Genomic DNA, 16,292 nt, shown 5'->3' with positions numbered 1-16,292 from the left:
TTAATTGTGCAGATTTGTCGTGGACGCCGGGCTTGGCGTATACCGAGCTTCGGGAAAAACTGTGACGGCGCGAGAGCCACCAGGCATCCCGTTCATTCGCTTTTTTGTTTCCCTACTGAACGTCTGGGATCAAGAGCGTGTCAGGAGGATTCTCAGGGATCCCACTTCTTTTTGCAATCTTCCACTGGAAAAAAGTCCCTGCGCAGCTTTCGGAGGCCATTTCTCTCTCTGAGAGCCCTTTGGCACCAGTGCTGTGAGAAAAGCCTCCCTTTGTCTGTCAGTTCCGTACTTCCACAATGGCAGAAGTCGTCGCCACTCCGGCTCCCAATGCCACCGCTCCTCCAGCTGTGGATACCACTGAAGGAGAAAATATGGCCGCGAACGCGCGGTCTGATAACTCCATTTTGGTGAGTGTTTTCCGGTTCACGCACACTCCATGCACAACGTGTTTTTCCGCAGCGACGGGGCATGCACAAGGCTTTCCGCCAGAAAATGCACGAGCACTGGTCTCCTCAGGGCGCGAACTACAAACAGTTTCTTCGAGAGGGTTTCTCCTAAAAGAGGGATATACTAACTCCAGATGGCTACGCGAAAACAGTAGTGCGTTCGCAATGTGCTCTTCTCTGCCTCTGCGTCTTCTTCCTGTTGCCTCGCTTTCATTCGAAGTGTCCACCGGGAACGGTTTCTCGCGGGGGAAGAAGGGTGTCGAGCGACAGCGAGGTGTACGGGTGGCTCCCTTCAACTCGATCCATTAGGACGCGTATCTAGATTTCGCGGGCGCAAGGTGTAGGCGCACCGCGTTCCTTCAGTATTCTGGGACGGCGGACGGTTGTAGGGTTTTCTCCGAAAGAGTCTGACAACGATTCGCATGCAGATTCATATCTCCGCTGAGACTGGAGCCGGCTTGCCACCGTGGAGCAACGCGTTGCCACGACAAGGAGCGACCGGCTTTCTTGGCGGTTTGTGGGAGCCGTTACAAGCAGATGGCGTCCGCTCCTCGTCTTCAACAGCAGCGGTGAAGCTCACGTTTGTGTGTGTTTGGACTGGTTTCTCTTTTCCAGGTCTCCATGGACAAAATACCGGGCTTCTATGCTCGGATAGGCAAGCGAATGCTCGTTGGCCGCGATGACAAGCCGCCGTGCGACGAGGTCATCATCACAGGTGCGTCCCCCGGCGGATTCCAGATCTTATTCTTTTGGTCTGAGGCTCGTGTCAGTTGTGGATTCGATCTTAGTTGCGGGGCAGAGTCTTGCCTACACGCGTGCATGGGGGACAGGTATGCCATGCGCCCTGCCTGACGATCGAAAGCGGCAGCCCGCGGCGCCGATGCCTTCCACACGAAACGACTACACTGTGCCGAGCGGGCGCTGTCTGCGGGTTTGTCCACCGCTCCGTCTGACGTGTGAACCGGCGCAGTAGTTAAGATTCGAGAGTTTTTTGCATGCTAAGACTGCCGACCGCCACAACAAACGGCGTGACGTGTTTTCGGTGTTTGTACACCTCTCTGCGCGAGCCGTGTAGTGTATGTCGGTCGATGTCCTCCTCGCGTCCTCAGGACTTGGCATGGCCACGAAGACGGCGATTGGCGCCGCGTCGCTCCTCCAGCGGGACAACTCTGCGACCATCACCAAGGTCGAGACCTCTTACTTCCCCTCCACTCGGACTAGCTTGAAGATGGTTCCCAAGATTACCATTATTTGCACCAAGACCCCGGAGTTTTCGGAGCAAATCAAGAAGGACAAGGAAGCCGCTCTGGCGGAGAAGAAGCCCGCGGCCAACGCCGTCGCTGCATGAGTTTTTTTTTACCGTTTTCTCGCTGGCGGGTGCTCACACACTGGCTCTTCTTGCACCGCGCCGGAGGCAGGCAGCAGGCCGCGCGTGCAACACTGCTAGGGGGAGAGGAGGGAGGGGGGGTCACTGGGCGTTCAAGACTACAGACAGACGTGCGCGCTGCGGCTGTTTCTGATGTTTGTTAGGATGGGATCGCAGCGACTTTCGCATAGGGGTTTGGGAATGCGCTGAACTGTACGGACGCAATGCTTGCGCACGTTGAATCCTCGGATACTGACATAGGCATGTGGGGTTGCAGGTTTCCTGAATCGCGCCAGGCGCGCGTGCCTCAGCGAGTCGCGAGCGAACTATGAAGCGCGTGCGGCACGCGGAAAGAGCCGTTTCGTTTCCACGTCTCCGCTGTGCGCAGATTGAGCTAAGCCACGTAGTCTCCGAGCATCCGTTACAGGAGACGAGGAGACCGGTGGGCAGCTTCCACAGGGGCTCACACGACAGTGTAGATGCCCGGCGATCTGTCCTCAGGTTTTTGCTAGCAGTCAGGTCGTCGCAGTCCCGCGAGGTGCCCCCTTTTCTCGCACAGTCGCCGCCGGAACTACGCTTAGTTCACTGAATACTCATGCAGCGCGCAGTGGAAAAAAAAGGCTTGTACCTGTAGGGCGGAAGAGTGTGGACGCGCCTGTGAAGGAAGGCATCTTGGTAAAACCAACTCAATACATATGAGAAAAGGTCCTCTCCTTATAGTTTCCGTATATGCGGCGGGGAGCTTGTAAAGCAAACACTTGTTTTCGCGTCGGTCGCCTATACCGACCCACACGCACGCACACTCCGTATCCACCCGCCACCACGTTCTCTCTTTAACGTACTTGCGCGCTGCGCTGCTGTTTTTCCACGTTTCAAATCGATACCACTCACGACTTCTGTGCTTCGAAGGACGCACGCTTGTAGAGGAACGCTGCGCCAGACGACACCTTCCGCGCCGGCAGCTTCCTTGTTGTGAAAGTGCTTTTGTTGTAGTAGTTGTAGCGTCCGAGGCTTGCGCGAGCAACAACGCACAAATGGCGTTGCGCTTCGCGTGTAGTCACCGCCCTACGGCACAGTTCACAATAACTCAGGGCTGTTTTTCCACAGAACAGGCGAGAGTGACGGTGTCACTTGCAGCAGATTCACCGCCGCGGTGCAGGAAACGTTATAATAGCGTGCGGTGAACCCATTTGGGAAGAAAAATGCGTCTGAAGGAATTACGCAGACTCTTTGCAAGACGCAACGAAGAGCTTCAGAACGTCGGAACTGAGTAGCGTTAGGCAACGCTAGAAGATGTTGGTGTACATGCATACCAGGGCATCGGTTGCAGCGTACAGAGTCGATGCGATATTCTAGTGGACGAAGAGTACTCATCTGCAGTTTTGAAGTATTCTCGACGTACCTTGCGCGCGGTAAGCGTGCAGCGCTCACGAAAGTCGGATTTTTTCTATATTTAAAACCGCTCACACGGCGCTCGTGGCGTGACAGCCTGCACGCAGTCAAGCACGGATGGATGTTCTTGGAATCTTCGTAGTTGTCAGTGGTGGCTCAGTTCTCATGCCAGCACATTCTGATTTGCGAGCTAACCTTTTCTGCTCTTGGTTAGGCGTCTCACTTTAGTTCTTGACTCATGGCGGACTCCGCCTGGAGGAGGAGCTTCAAGCGAGGGAGCGCGATTGGCGACACTCCGGGGCGCATCCACGCGAAAGGTTCAACGGAAAGTGTGATTTGCGTGACCTGAACGCGGTCGTGCCCGCGCGGCGGTGCAGACTGTAACAGTTTCTGGGAGGCTCTGCTCGCGCGTGAGGCGATGAGTTTCCTCCGTGTCCCGGCGCATCAACACGTGAGCGGCGACAGCCAGTCGATCTGTCCAGCCAACGAGGAAGGCAATCCGCACTTCAGCTGCAAGACTAGCCGCCTTCTGGCTCGCTTCTGCTATCATCTGGATGCTCTGCACTTCACTGGAAAAGTCGCGGATGCATCGGTGAATACCGCGTTAAGGGAGTAAGCCGTCGAGTTGCATGTGATGAGCATGCATGGAGGACGCTGACTCAAGCAACGCAACACGCGGAGAACACATTTCTCTTGTGAAACCGCCTACGATTGGATAATACTGTTGCAGAAACACACAAACCCTGTTAGAGAACGCGGCTGAAGGCAAACAGACGCCCAGACTTCTGACCTGCTTCCCCTTTCTAGTAAACTGTGGAAATTGGATCGCACACCCGCCACCATCTTTGCGGTAGTGAAAAGCCGCTAAGCGTCGATATGCATGTGCCTGCTGAGCGTTTTGTCTCCTCCGAAATCGCCAGCCTCCCTTTCGCTTCTCCGACTTTCTTCTGTTAATTGTTTTCCGGCATGTTTCACGGCCTAGACGCCTGTCTTACCAGTAAAATTCGCGTACACATCTGCATGCCTGGCTCTCCTTACCGCCGGTTCGCGCCGAAAAATCGCCACGCGGTAGCTTCTGGCGTTTTGCGTGCTTCGAGTAGGTTCTCCTCTCGTTCTGGCGTTCCTTTTAACCGGCTACCGACTCAAAGGCGCGATCACAAGATTCCAACATACCCCTGAACCGTGTCTTGTTAGATCCTCCCTCCTTCGCAACCCTGCGCTCATCAGTAGAGCAAACTAAACGCTGGCACGATGCGTTTAGTCCTGCAGAGAGTCGAAAGCGCCTGCGTGGAAGTCGTTGAAACGGGAGAAATATCGGGGAAAATAGGACGCGGAATCCTCTGCCTGCTCGGACTAGACGTGAACGACAAATGGTAAGCGCTGCGCCGTGCCAGTCCCTGTTTCTTGACTAAGCTTCGCGCGTCCCCTCTCAGGCGGTGCCCGCCCTCCCTTCAGAACCTTGTTCAGTCTGCTCGACTCGCATGCATGCGCCATCCACGCCCTGTGCGTCTTTCTTTTTTCGATGTGCATGGCCGCCAGACACAAACGACAGCTGGAGTGGCGGCTTGTGTTCGCAGGTCTCGATATCTACGCGTAGACGCATGCGGTGCATACATGGCCCTGCTCGTGGAAGTGTGAGACGCCTCGTTCGCTGCAGAAAGGACCCTAGCTTGCCTATGCGCGTGCGCTGCCTTCAGGGAAGATGCGGACTACTGCATTCGAAAGTGCCTGAAGGCGAAGCTGTGGGATGGTAAGGAGCGCATGCGCGCGCGACGCTCAGTCGCCGTGACGTCTCCAGCCCACTGGTTCAGATCTTAGGGTGTTTGTTGACCAGGAATTCTTCACCCAGAGAATCTACACTTCTCTGAACGCTTCCTGTCCGACAAGTTCTGTAATGTTAGGCATAGAGCGCTCAAGACAGAGCACTGGATAGGAACCTAGAGATATGACTCTGATTAGGAGATGCAGACAGGCAGACGCGGCCCTGCGGCGAGGAGGCCGGAAGGGCTCAGAATAGGGCGGCTGGACTCAAACGGAGACGAAGCCTTCTGGAATCCCCGAGATGCAGGCGGACGCAAGCGAGGCGCCGCGCCGGCGCGCCTCCTCCTCGGAAGAGTTGTTTGAGCTGAGGGCTACCTCGCGAGGTGTGCCTTGTGTGCAGATTCCAAAGATCCGTCGCGCGGATGGGCATCGTGCGTGACCGACAGAGACTACGGTAAGTCCAGCCCTGCGCGAGCGCCGCTTCGTCCTTCTTCCATTCCTCTCAGCGTTGCAGACGCGAGCATTTGTTTTTCTGCGTCGTCCTTTTTCTCTGTCTCTGTGCGTTGATCTCGCGTTCATTCGCTTCTCGCTCCGATGTCTTTGTCGCTGCGCCGTTGGAAGGGGTTCTCCGCACCGCTCAGCTTCGCCTGCTGCTTTCGCGAGCGACGTTTTCCTCCCGTCTTCCGCGGACGCCACCGACCTCAGTGCTCCCTGCCGAGGGTCTCTGGCGGCCGCCGGCTCCCAAGTCTCGGGGCGGGCGCGTGAGCTAGCTGCGCCCTCTGCGCGGAGCTCCGCGAGGGCTCTTCATCGACCGCGCACAGATTGTGGGGCGTAGAGCTTCCTCTTCGTAGGGAAGCTCGCTCTTTCGCATGCGGAGGCAGAGGCTGCAGTGACGAACGCTTTCCCTGAGAGCTTTGCGCGTCGCCGTAGCGTCCTGAGTTTGACTTCGACACTCTCAGAGAGCGAAGGACACAAAGAAGCAGAGAGCTGAACTGTTTGCTGAGTGCCCTTCTTTATCTGCAGAAGTCCTCGTCGTCTCTCAGTTCACGCTTCTGGGCCATCTGAAGAAGGGCAACAAGCCAGACTTCCACGCCGGTGCGTTGTCGAGCCAACAGCGAGCGCCAAATGCCGCAGTGCGAGACGGAGAGCGGGCGCAGAGGATCGCACGCTGGAGTAACATTTCCTCTCATTCTCTGCATGCTTCGCTCGCGTTTCCTCTCCGGAGGCGGCAACTCAACAGCGCGCGCTTCGTCTGCATCTCAACAGTATACACGCATATACGAGTATATACATACGTGCATACATCTATGTCTCTCTACTGCGATATAGACTAATGCACGCAGCAATAACTGCCCCTCCCTGGGATGCATGCGCCAGCCGAGGGCCTCCATGCTTCGCGTTGTCTCCGTATTGACCGGCGGCGAGCGCAACGCTTCTCAGGAAGGTACTTTGCGCGTAAAGGGATCCCGAAACCTGCCTCTTCACCACTGCAGAAATTGTCGAAGCGCGTGGACGTCTTTTTGAGTCCGGTGGCGTCTCGTTTCTCTGCAGCGATGGGCGCTGACCAGGCGCGCACGTTCTTCGAGAGAGTCGTCACAGAAATGCGGCGCCAATACAAGCCTGAGAAGATTCAAACTGGGAAATTCCAGCACCGCATGCGTGAGTCTCCTCATAGCCCCGGTCGGGGCGGCAGATCCGAGCGCTGCGCGGGCAGGCGCTCACAGTCCGTCTGCGTACCTAGTTGAGATCATCGCTTACATGTTTTACTCGCGAGCTCCCCGGTGTGTGCAAATGCGGAACCGATTTCATGCCGTTCTCTCGACTTTATAGGAACATGCCTATATAGTTATTATGTAAGTCGTGATATGCAGTGAGACGCTTGACGAGGGCCTGAAGCGGGGATGTCTGCGACCGCCCACGCGCCTGGTCGTCGGTGCCACGTCCTCGCCGGCGGTCATGGGCTGATAGCTGGCGTGATGACTCACTTCTTTTCGCTTCGGATAAAATCTCTTCTCTCACAAGGGCGCGGCTTCTGTTCGCACACACCGCGTAGCTTCTTCATCTCACTCCCGTACGCAGCTCGGTCTGCCGACTCCTCTGCGAGTCGCGACGCCGACGCATGCCTCACCTCGGGGTGCGTTTACTGCAGACGATCTTCGTTTCTGTCGATGCTTTTCGGTGTCTGTCCCAGGCGTGCAGCTCGTGAACGACGGCCCCGTGACGCTCATTGTGGACTCCTCGCAAGCGCAGCTGCCCGCGATTAAGGAGCGGCGGCAGCTTCCGCCGGGAGCGCGCGAAAAGCCCAAAGCGGCTGCGGCCGCTGCGCCGAGCGGCGACGTGAGCAACGCCGCCAAAACTGAAGAGGCACACGGGGAGAAGCGCGAGACGACGCCAAATGGAAACTGCTGCTGAGGGAGGGGCGCGCTCGTGAGGACGCAGGCAGGCGTCGCAGCGCGAGAAAAGACTTCATGAGAAGCTCCCATGCTGCGCTGCTTGCGCTTCACTGTTGTCTGAATGCGCCGGCTTCACGGGCGCCTGTCTCTCGCCAGGCTTTGGCTCTCCGAGTGGCGCGCGTGTGTGCGGCCGTCCTGCTGCTGCACGTTCCTCTGCTGTCGCTGCGCGAGGCTTTTCTCTTCAGCTGTCTGTTTTTCAGTACCCCCCCTATTCCACCCCCACCCCGTTCGTTCGCTGCTCGCCGTCTGGCTTCTGCAGAGTCGTTTTCTGGTTGCCCGTTTCTTTGTCGGTTTGCGAGTTCGCTGGCGGGCCGCTCTGCCTCGCGCACGCTGTGTTTCACGGCGCGTCTCTTCGCGCGCCTCCGCTGACTTCCGGGTTGCAACGGAGTGTAGAGTCGCTGGACTCTTGCCAGAGACACGTTGGTTCGCGACAACAATATAAAAGGTGGAAGTTAAAGACGATACTGGGAACGTGGAGAGCTGTGCTTGCCACCGCGTATCGAGCCGAGCGCAGATCTGTCAGCGTGTGTCGCGTTTCGCGGCGCCACCGCCAGTCTCGCGCGAATCTGCAGCAGTCGCGGCCGCGCTCGCCAGCCTCAGGCTTCGTGTGGGTGACGCTCCTACTGGGTTCTGAGCAATCGCGGACGCCGCACTCTGAGGGCGAGGGTCTCTGCGTACTCAAAAAAGTCTGCACACGTGGAAGCCCGAGGTCCTTACAATCAGCCTCTTGCCGCTTCAAAGGGATGCCTTGCGTGCCCGCATCCCGACGCCTCGGCGGCGCTGATTTAGGCGTGGACGGCCGCTCGGACGGAAGGCTAGAGCGAGCCAGACAGACTAAGCCGAGGCTGCACCAAAGGAGAATGCGGAAGGCACATGTGCAAACAAAACGTCTCGCGCGAGAAAAAAAAGTGACTCTCGGATTCTGAAGACGAAGGGCGCGACGTGGACTCGAGTCCGCCGGGAAATGCAGCCGCCGCGAGGCCGCACAAAAGCAGACGAAAAGAGAACAAACACAAAATCCCTGTCGGTCTTCAAATGTCAAAAAAGGGGAAGCTGACGGTTCTCATTCATGCGGCGGCGAGCCGCGAGGCTGTCGACCGTGTCGCGAGAGACGCTGCTTTATTCCTGAAGAAAAAACCTCCCCTGCCTCCCCTGCTCAAGCCGCCTTCGTTCGCCCTGCGGTTGTTCGCCTTCTCGCGCTTTCTCCTTTCTCTTGCCGCATCCCTTCGCTGCCTCTGCGCCGCTTGCCTGTACCCGCGTCGCCCTCCCTGTCCACACCCAGTGCCTGGCGATCGTTCTGCCTTTCGTCTTCTCTCCCCCTTACGCTTTCTTCTCTCTCTTCGTCCGCGGCCTCGCACGCCCCGTCCCGACTGTCGCCGTCCTGAGGCGCTTCAGCCTCCTGCCGCCCTGGTGCTCTTCGCTCGCCGTATGCTTCGCTTGTGTCTTCCACTGCGCTCGTTACTGCTGCTGCGTCTTTGTCTTCTGCGTCGCGTTTGTCTTCCGCCTCGCGTTTGACTTGCGCGGGCTGTGTGCGTCCGTTCCTTGCGGCGCCGCGTCGGGCTTGGCGCGCGTGGAAGCGCGCCGCCTTCTCACTCAGGGTGCCGGCCTGCGTGTGCAGGACGTGGTTCACGTCGATGAGCTCGCGGAGATTCAAGTAGCGCGGCGCTTGGGGTAGCAGCGCTGGCGACGAGGAATGAAGAAGAGTCAGCAGCGCTGCCATCTTGCTCGCTGCCGCCATGTGCTCATACATCTGAAACGAAAACGCGCAAGAGGCGCACAGTCCAGTCCTGCCACACCACATATGCAATTTCGTCCCCCTACCCCCTGCATACATTACAACAGCTATATATATATATATATATATATATATATATGGATTAGTCGACCGAGGAGGGAAGGGGCACAGGCGAAGTGAAAACGCCGCTTGCAAAAGCAAGTGGAGAGAGAGACGCAGCGACAGCCGTGTCTTTTTCTCTCACGCTGGCGTACATAGATCATCCACCACACATAGACATGAAGCGCTTAGAGACCTTCGTGCCTATACATATGTACATATATGCACGTATATATATATATATATATATATATGTATTCATACGTATATATCGGAGTCCGCAGGAGCGCCGCTCGCGTCGCTCTCACCTCGCGCAGCTGTTGGTGCAGCGAGACGAGCAGACTAACGGACTGCGCGCATGCGTTTCCCGTTGGCGCTTTGCTATCTGTCTCGCCATCGCCTTCGCGCCCGCCTTTGACTCCTGCGGCGGCAGCGTCCGCGCCCGCCAACGCAGCGCCCGTTGCGCGCCACTCGCGCATAGCTTGTGCGACCATCTGAGCGCAGAAAAAGGGATGAAATCGAACCGAACAAGCAGATGAAGCGAGGCAAAGTCGACGCAAGCCCAGGTAGAAATGAAAGCGCGCGGTCGCTGACGCCTCACCACCAGATGCCTGGGATTCACGGCTATCTCCACACAAGAGACTCAACAAACGTCACTACATATATATATATATATATATATATATAAATATGTACGACGCTGATAGACTGAACAGATGACTCCGGTTATGAAATACACGCAGCCAAGCTGCCTGTGATGACAGCCTACCACCTCCCACTGGACTGCTGAAGACAGCAAAAAACGTTGGATCTCAGCATTCTTCTACAGTGGATGGATTCCGCTTCGGTTCCGGTCTAGGTTGTGCCTCCGCGATCCCCGCCTCCCGGCGCTTCTCGCGAATTCGCCACCCACCTCTCTGCAGTCGCCTTTCCCGGCGCTCGCCGTCCAGAGCTGCTGAACGCGGACCGCCACAAAGGCGCCGCACAAGTCGATGCCAGGCATTCTCCACCTGCCTTCTTCACTCTCGCGTTTGGCCTCCTCTTCGTCCTCGGAGGCTCTTCGGCGCTTGCCCCGCTGCCCGCGCTTGGTGCGGCTCGAGGCACTGCGGGCGGCGCCGCGCCGCACCGCACCGCCGGGGCCTTCGCTGCGCACGCAGAAGTCGACCGCGGCATCCACCAACGCCGCCCACAGCGTCGCGGGCTCGCCGTGGGGGTCGGACCCCCCCGACGCGGACGCGGGAGTCTGAGGAGAGACAAAGCGACATCGAGTCACGCAAGACGCGTGTGTATATACAGCCAGGTGGACCTGGGGGTAGGTAGATGACTGCATGCAAATCTAGGGACACGTTTCGTCGCCCTTTCACACAGGCGGCAGCCAGAGGGTTCAAGCCAAGCAGACACAGCCGGCAAGAGCGAGGCGAACGGCGCACGCCGAAGAGGCCGCGCGTGAGGGAGGCAACGCGGTGGCGGATGACACAAGAAGCTCAGGGAGGCCTCCCTGCATTTAGAGCAAGCGGCACAAACAACTGCGCTGCAGCCATGTTCTCGAAAAGAAAAACTGCAGGCGAGTTCACCGCGGAAGCGCGAGCGACACAGGGAAGCTGCCGATGGACGAAAATCCACCAAGAAGATGGAAAAAGAAAAGGACCTACCTCGGAAGCACTCGCGTCTCTCTCGCCCGCGACCGCGGTCGGCTCTCGACTGGGATTGTGGTCTTCAGTCTCGCGAGACGCACCCTGCCTTCCTTTTCTCTCATGGCTCGCAATCTCGCCTTTGACACCCCCAGAGGCGCCGCGGCTGCTGTCGGGTGTCGCAGACGCGGAGGAAAGCGAAGCGCGGTGATGCTTGAGCTTCTTCGAATACAAATCGACGCACGCAGGCGCAGCAGAAAAGAGCGGGAAGGAGCCCTGCGAAACAGAGTGAAACATCGCATTCGCAGTCACGTAAATCGATAAATGCGAATTCAGTATCGTCCAGGCAAGCGCAACCCTTAAACGGATGAGGAACGAGCACTCAGGCATTGCCTCCCAAGCCAAAGATGAGTCGATGCAAGTCTAAAGCCTATGTTAGTCTACACAGTCCACAAGAACCACTCAACATGTCTGCACAACGCTTAATCTTCACCCACGTATTGCTCTCGCCGCTTTCGAGTCGTGCATGTCTCGAAAGGGCCCCGTCCAGCCGCCTTCTCCAATAAACTGCGGGAGAGCTGGTCGTCTCCTCCCTCCCCTCCCCCTCCTTTTGAATGCGATTCCTGTTCCCGCGTCTCAGCCGCCGCATAGCCAGAAATACGCTTCGCGGAGTCGCTTCTGCCCTAACTTTTATATGGCCCTGTGCAACCTACGCAGACGTTGAACAGCGGCTGGTCGACGCAGTGGAACAGGAGATCGGCGGCACAGGCGGCGGCCTCTGCGCGCTCCACGTCCGCGGAGTCTCCACTCGAGCTCGCCTCAGAGCCCAGGAGACGCGCGACCGCGCTCAGGGGCAACAGCGCCCGCTGAGCGTCAGCGGACTGCAGGAGAACGTCAAAATGCACTCAGACACGAGAGTCCGCAGAAGATATCACGCCCTCGCCCTCACCCACACACACACGCGTAAATCTGCTCAGGAGCCACGGCCGCAGGAGACGCAGATCACAGCCGAAAAACGAGGTCAAAGGAGCCACTGTTTCACACACGCAGCGGCAAGACGCAGGACAGCCCCGACCCCCCCTCGGTTTATGGATGCTGTCTGTCGCCTCGTCAGGGCATCTACACTGCACGACCCGCGCCGAGTGCAGGCCGAAAAAAGATACGGATCTGCATGTGGAGTGATATTGACTGGTCACTCTGCGCATCGCGCGTCTGTCTTACCTGCCTGAAGTTCGGCGCTGCAAACAAGGCGGCATCTGCGGATCTGCGACCCTCCTCGCCGTCTTGGCGTGGAGACGCCTCCTCCTCTTGCGCCGCGTCGCCGCGAGACTCGCTCTTCTCCTCGGCCTCTCGCCGCCTGGTTCCTCGTTCGCGCGCGCGCTCTCGCCACGTGTACATACACCTGAGCGCGAGCTCGGCACACGTCTGAAGCCGGTCGCTGACGATGAAAAGGAACAGCTGCGTGATGGGCCCGCCCGGGAGGATTCCGCCGACCTTTCCACGGTTGGCATCGTCTTCGTTTTCATCGACTTTGGCGCCCTCCTCGTCATCGCGCTCCTCGTCCGCAGGCCGCCCGCTACTGCTGCCTTTCGCCGCGCCCGCTTTGAAACCCCAGATGTGCGAGGCCAGCTGCGCGAGAGACACACGAAATGGAAGTGACTGAAGCGTCTTCTTCAGCAGCTGCCGCGTGCGTGCGTCAACGAAGCGCTTGTAGTCCGCGCCTCGCAAACTGCAACTGCGCACGTGGAGAAGATTCAGCCGATCCTCAAATCGCTTCGCGGGCTCCAGGAGACACCTCGCCGCTTCCGCCGCGAGGGCGCTCTTCTCCGTAGGCGGCGCCGAAGCGCTTCCTTCTTCTCCAGCGTCCTGCAGCCCCGAACTCGAAGCAAACAAAGCCGACTTCTCGCATTCATCCGGGCCGGGCGCAGGTGTCTCCCGCCGACCCGGCGCGTGGGGCGAGGAGACAACTGTGGGCGAAGCCGCGACCCCATTCGTTGGGCTCCAAATCGTCCAATCGTACAGGGGGTCCTCAACGACCTCTTGGTGACGCGGGCGAAGAGGAAGCGGAAGCAGAGCAAAGTGCAGCGAGGAAGAGGACGAAGGCGAAGGCAGGGCTCCGGAAGACAGCGGAGACAATGAGATCTGAAGCGAGCAAGACGAGGCCATGGCGCGCGCTGCAGACTGACGCGCGGACGCGACAGAAGCGAAGCGCGCGACAGCAGTTGGGAAGTACCTGCGAACGCGCAGATGAAGCGACAGAAGGAAAAACGCGTAAGCAGGTAGAGAGGCGAAACAGGCACGAGAAACAATGGGAGAACGACGCACCGGTCGATCGCGCAGGGGCCCAGAATGCAAAACAACTGCCAGCGAGAGCGAGAGAAAAGACAAAAACGAGGCACAGAACTGCAAGACTGGGGAGACAAGCGGCACCACACACAGAGGTCGACGCGACCGCGTAGCTGAGAGAGACGCCGCCACGCAAGGCGAGAGGCAGAAAGACCTCCCAGAGAGAGAGAGACTACGTTGACGAAGAGAGGCCGAGCCCACGCAGAGCGTTGCTCAAATTGAGAGACACGACGAGACCTCGACAGGAGTACAAATCGACGCCTGCTCACCTCTCGAAGAAGCGCCTCCAGTTCGCAGTGCCGGTCATTCTCTTTGTGACTGCGGCGCAGCCCCGACACCGCGCAGGCGGAGGAGTGAACAGGTCGCGAACGCGCCGCGAAGACGGGAGCTCCTCGTCTTCGTCCTCCGCTGTCTCGCGCGGCGCGTCAAACAGACTCCGCAGGTGCTCAGGCTGGGGCTCCTCGGCATCCCGCCTCGCCGGCGGAGTTTCCGCGGGCGGCCGCGAGCCGCAGGCGCAGTACGCGTAGACCGTATCTGCGTGGTAGGCGCGCAGAAGCAGAGTGAGCCAGCAGTGGAGGTAGAGGACCAACACGCGCGTCGCCGGGGAGATCGGCGGCGCCAGCGACCGGCGCAGCAGCACGTCGCCCTTCTCCTCTTCGCACAGCGACGGCAGGCAGCCTGTGACAAACGCGAGCTCCTCCAGCGGCCGAAAGAGGTGCGCGACCGGCGAGTACGCCGGATGCAGCAGGTTGACCGCGAGCAAGTCGCGAAACGAGAAGAACAACGCGGCTGCGGACTCCCGAGCCTCCGCGGAGAAGGCGGGATCAGCGCGAGACGCGCAGGCTGCAGGCGGCACAGACCGCGACGGGCGACCAGCGAGAAGCGCCGACGAAACCGACGCAGAGAGCTGCGAGAAGCGAGAGATCGGCATCGCCCACGCCGGAGGAGAAAGAAGCGGCTGCGACGCAAACACACGGACAACCGTCCCTAAACTCAGTCGTGAGACCCGGGTTAGGAAGTCCGCGCCAGAACGGCCATCCTCGAATCCACAAAGCGCCGCATGCAGCGCACATCCGCGGACGAGCCACGAAGACTGACTGTCATCGCACCAAAGATCTACGCGAGGGCTCACGCCGGAGGCTGGGAGCTCACGAGCAGCGTCTCGAAGATCGACAGACTACATCGCATGCAGCAAGAGTGCAACTCCTTGCATCTGTGTTGAATTGTTTCTTCGCTAGCCCTGCTGTCCTGCGAGCCGGGGGCTGCATGACCCCACGAAAGCGACTCCACGCCACCGTCTTCGCATGCGGTCTCTCGACGGCGCGGCGGTGGACGGGTCGGACGCGTGTCGGGCGCCTCGTCACTTACTAAGAAAGCGGAAAGCGGAAGCGCCGGAATGCCGTAAGGATGCGTGTTGCCGTCGAGTCGCTCCCACGCGTTTGCGCCTTTTTCGCGTGCCTTCTTTGCCTCGAAGCCGCGCGCCGCCTTCATGCCCTGCGTTAGCTGCACACCAGGCGTGTCTGCCTCTCCATTCACTGTCTTTTCTTCTTCTCGATTTGCCTCTGCGCTCGCCTCTCGAAGGGGTTCAGCGCGAGAGAGCGACGAGGAGTCTTCAGAAGAGAGCGAAGCGTCCTGCAAGCCTGCCGCTGCGCCGTCGCGCGGCGAAAGTGTCGCATACTGCCCCAGCGCATCGGGCGCCTCAGGTGTACGTACACCGCCAAGACCGGCTGCGCAGCCCCCCTGCGAAGTGCCCTGTCGAGACGCGCTGGTGTCTACCCCTCCGGCCTCAGGTCTACCGGGAGGGAATGGCGCGATCTTCGGAGTTCTGCTGACGGCCTCTGAAGGCGGAATGTGCCGCGTACATACACCACGCGCCTCCGCGAACGCCTGCCGCCGCGACTTGGGGGGCGACAGGTTCGCAGCCGGCGACGCGGCCGCGGAGGTCTGCGAGGGCGTCTTCGATTTTTCCACGTTTTTGCGAGACAGGAGGCGCCGCAGCTCCTTCTTCTTCTCGACCGGAAGCTGCGCAATCGCGACAGCCCACGCAGCGCGCGGAAGGCTCTGCAGGTGCTTGTGGATATCCTCCACAGGCATCTGGGAGATCGCGTCCAGCTCGCTCTTGGAGTCGTCCATGGATAGCTGAAAACGAAACAAAGCTGAAACGAGAAGAGACAGAGAGTTCCCGTGGAAAAGGCGAATCGGAAACGAAGCGTACGTGGAAGGCGAAAAAGTCGGCGAAAACGCAGACGGTGAAGCAGCGGAGACAGCTATGGGACGCCGAAAGGCGCGCGTAGAGAGAGGAAAGGGAGCGCGAAGGCAACGGCTAGTTGCGGACACTGAAGAAAACCGCTGCCTAGCGCCTCCACAGTCGAAAAGGGAGTCCGCGCTACATCTGCACAAAAAGATCGACGGAACTCTTCGGTACGGAAAGAAGCAAATGGAGAGACGATGCGGAAACTGTGAAAATGACGGAGGCACAGCGCGACCACGCGGTGACGCTCCGCGCCTTGAACTCGCCCCAAGTCGTCGTTCTTGAGTCTACGAGACAGAGAGTCATCAATCGCTGGGAATTAACGGAGATCGGAGGCGAAGCAGAGGAGCTACGGAATTTGTTTCACGTTTCCGTTGGCAACGGAGCCTTCTTTGCGACAGAAAAAGGGAAAATAGACATGCGCATGCATGCGTGCAGCAGCGGGCACGGAAAACTTGCCAAACCGTATGAGGCATCTGCAATTGAGGGAAATCCCCTTGCGAGTTTTTCAAAATTCCCCTGTTTACTGGGCGGCACGGATCCACGCTTGTGCCGTCCGTCGCCTTTCTTCACGGGCTGCACATGCCGCCTCAACGCCAGACCCGCCCAACTTGAGAGACACGCTGACGAGACTCCGAAGAAGAAGAGCTGAGAGAAAACAGAAAGCAGCGGATTCAGGAGAAGGAAACGGAAGGGACGAACGCTCTGGCGTCATTTTGATCCACCCTGGTCGCCAACTCTGAGTGCCATGTTTTTCCCAGTCAGGTCACCGCGTATCCTCAACACGCGACAGCGTTGCTGTACCCTGAAAT

General features: G+C 58.8%; 3 protein-coding genes across 3 annotated transcripts; 2 read left to right on the top strand and 1 right to left on the bottom strand.

The window, feature by feature from the left end:
* Nucleotides 1-296: 296 nt before the first annotated feature.
* BESB_039580 (alba 2) lies at nt 297-1,794 on the top strand (the record flags this gene model as incomplete). The annotated part of the gene is made up of 3 exons (XM_029362544.1): nt 297-407; nt 1,062-1,161; nt 1,556-1,794. 3 exons carry the CDS (start codon nt 297-299, stop codon nt 1,792-1,794), a joined length of 450 nt encoding a protein of 149 aa, XP_029221509.1.
* Nucleotides 1,795-4,455: 2,661 nt separating this feature from the next.
* Nucleotides 4,456-7,377, top strand: BESB_039570 (histidyl-tRNA synthetase; the record flags this gene model as incomplete). The annotated part of the gene is made up of 6 exons (XM_029362543.1): nt 4,456-4,577; nt 4,902-4,954; nt 5,366-5,419; nt 5,989-6,060; nt 6,517-6,624; nt 7,157-7,377. The coding sequence occupies 6 exons, from the start codon at nt 4,456-4,458 to the stop codon at nt 7,375-7,377; spliced, it is 630 nt and encodes a 209-aa protein (XP_029221508.1).
* A 1,197-nt stretch (nt 7,378-8,574) lies between these two features.
* BESB_039560 (uncharacterized protein) lies at nt 8,575-15,362 on the bottom strand (the record flags this gene model as incomplete). The annotated part of the gene is made up of 8 exons (XM_029362542.1): nt 8,575-9,168; nt 9,561-9,746; nt 10,166-10,495; nt 10,905-11,159; nt 11,597-11,764; nt 12,105-13,116; nt 13,499-14,187; nt 14,598-15,362. The coding sequence occupies 8 exons, from the start codon at nt 15,360-15,362 to the stop codon at nt 8,575-8,577; spliced, it is 3,999 nt and encodes a 1,332-aa protein (XP_029221507.1).
* Between the last annotated feature and the right edge of the window lie 930 nt (nt 15,363-16,292).

The sequence above is a fragment of the Besnoitia besnoiti genome, chromosome II (genome assembly GCF_002563875.1).
Source record: "Besnoitia besnoiti strain Bb-Ger1 chromosome II, whole genome shotgun sequence".
In the NCBI taxonomy this organism is placed as follows: Eukaryota; Apicomplexa; class Conoidasida; order Eucoccidiorida; family Sarcocystidae; genus Besnoitia; species Besnoitia besnoiti.
This window is presented reverse-complemented; position numbering and strand designations above follow the sequence as displayed.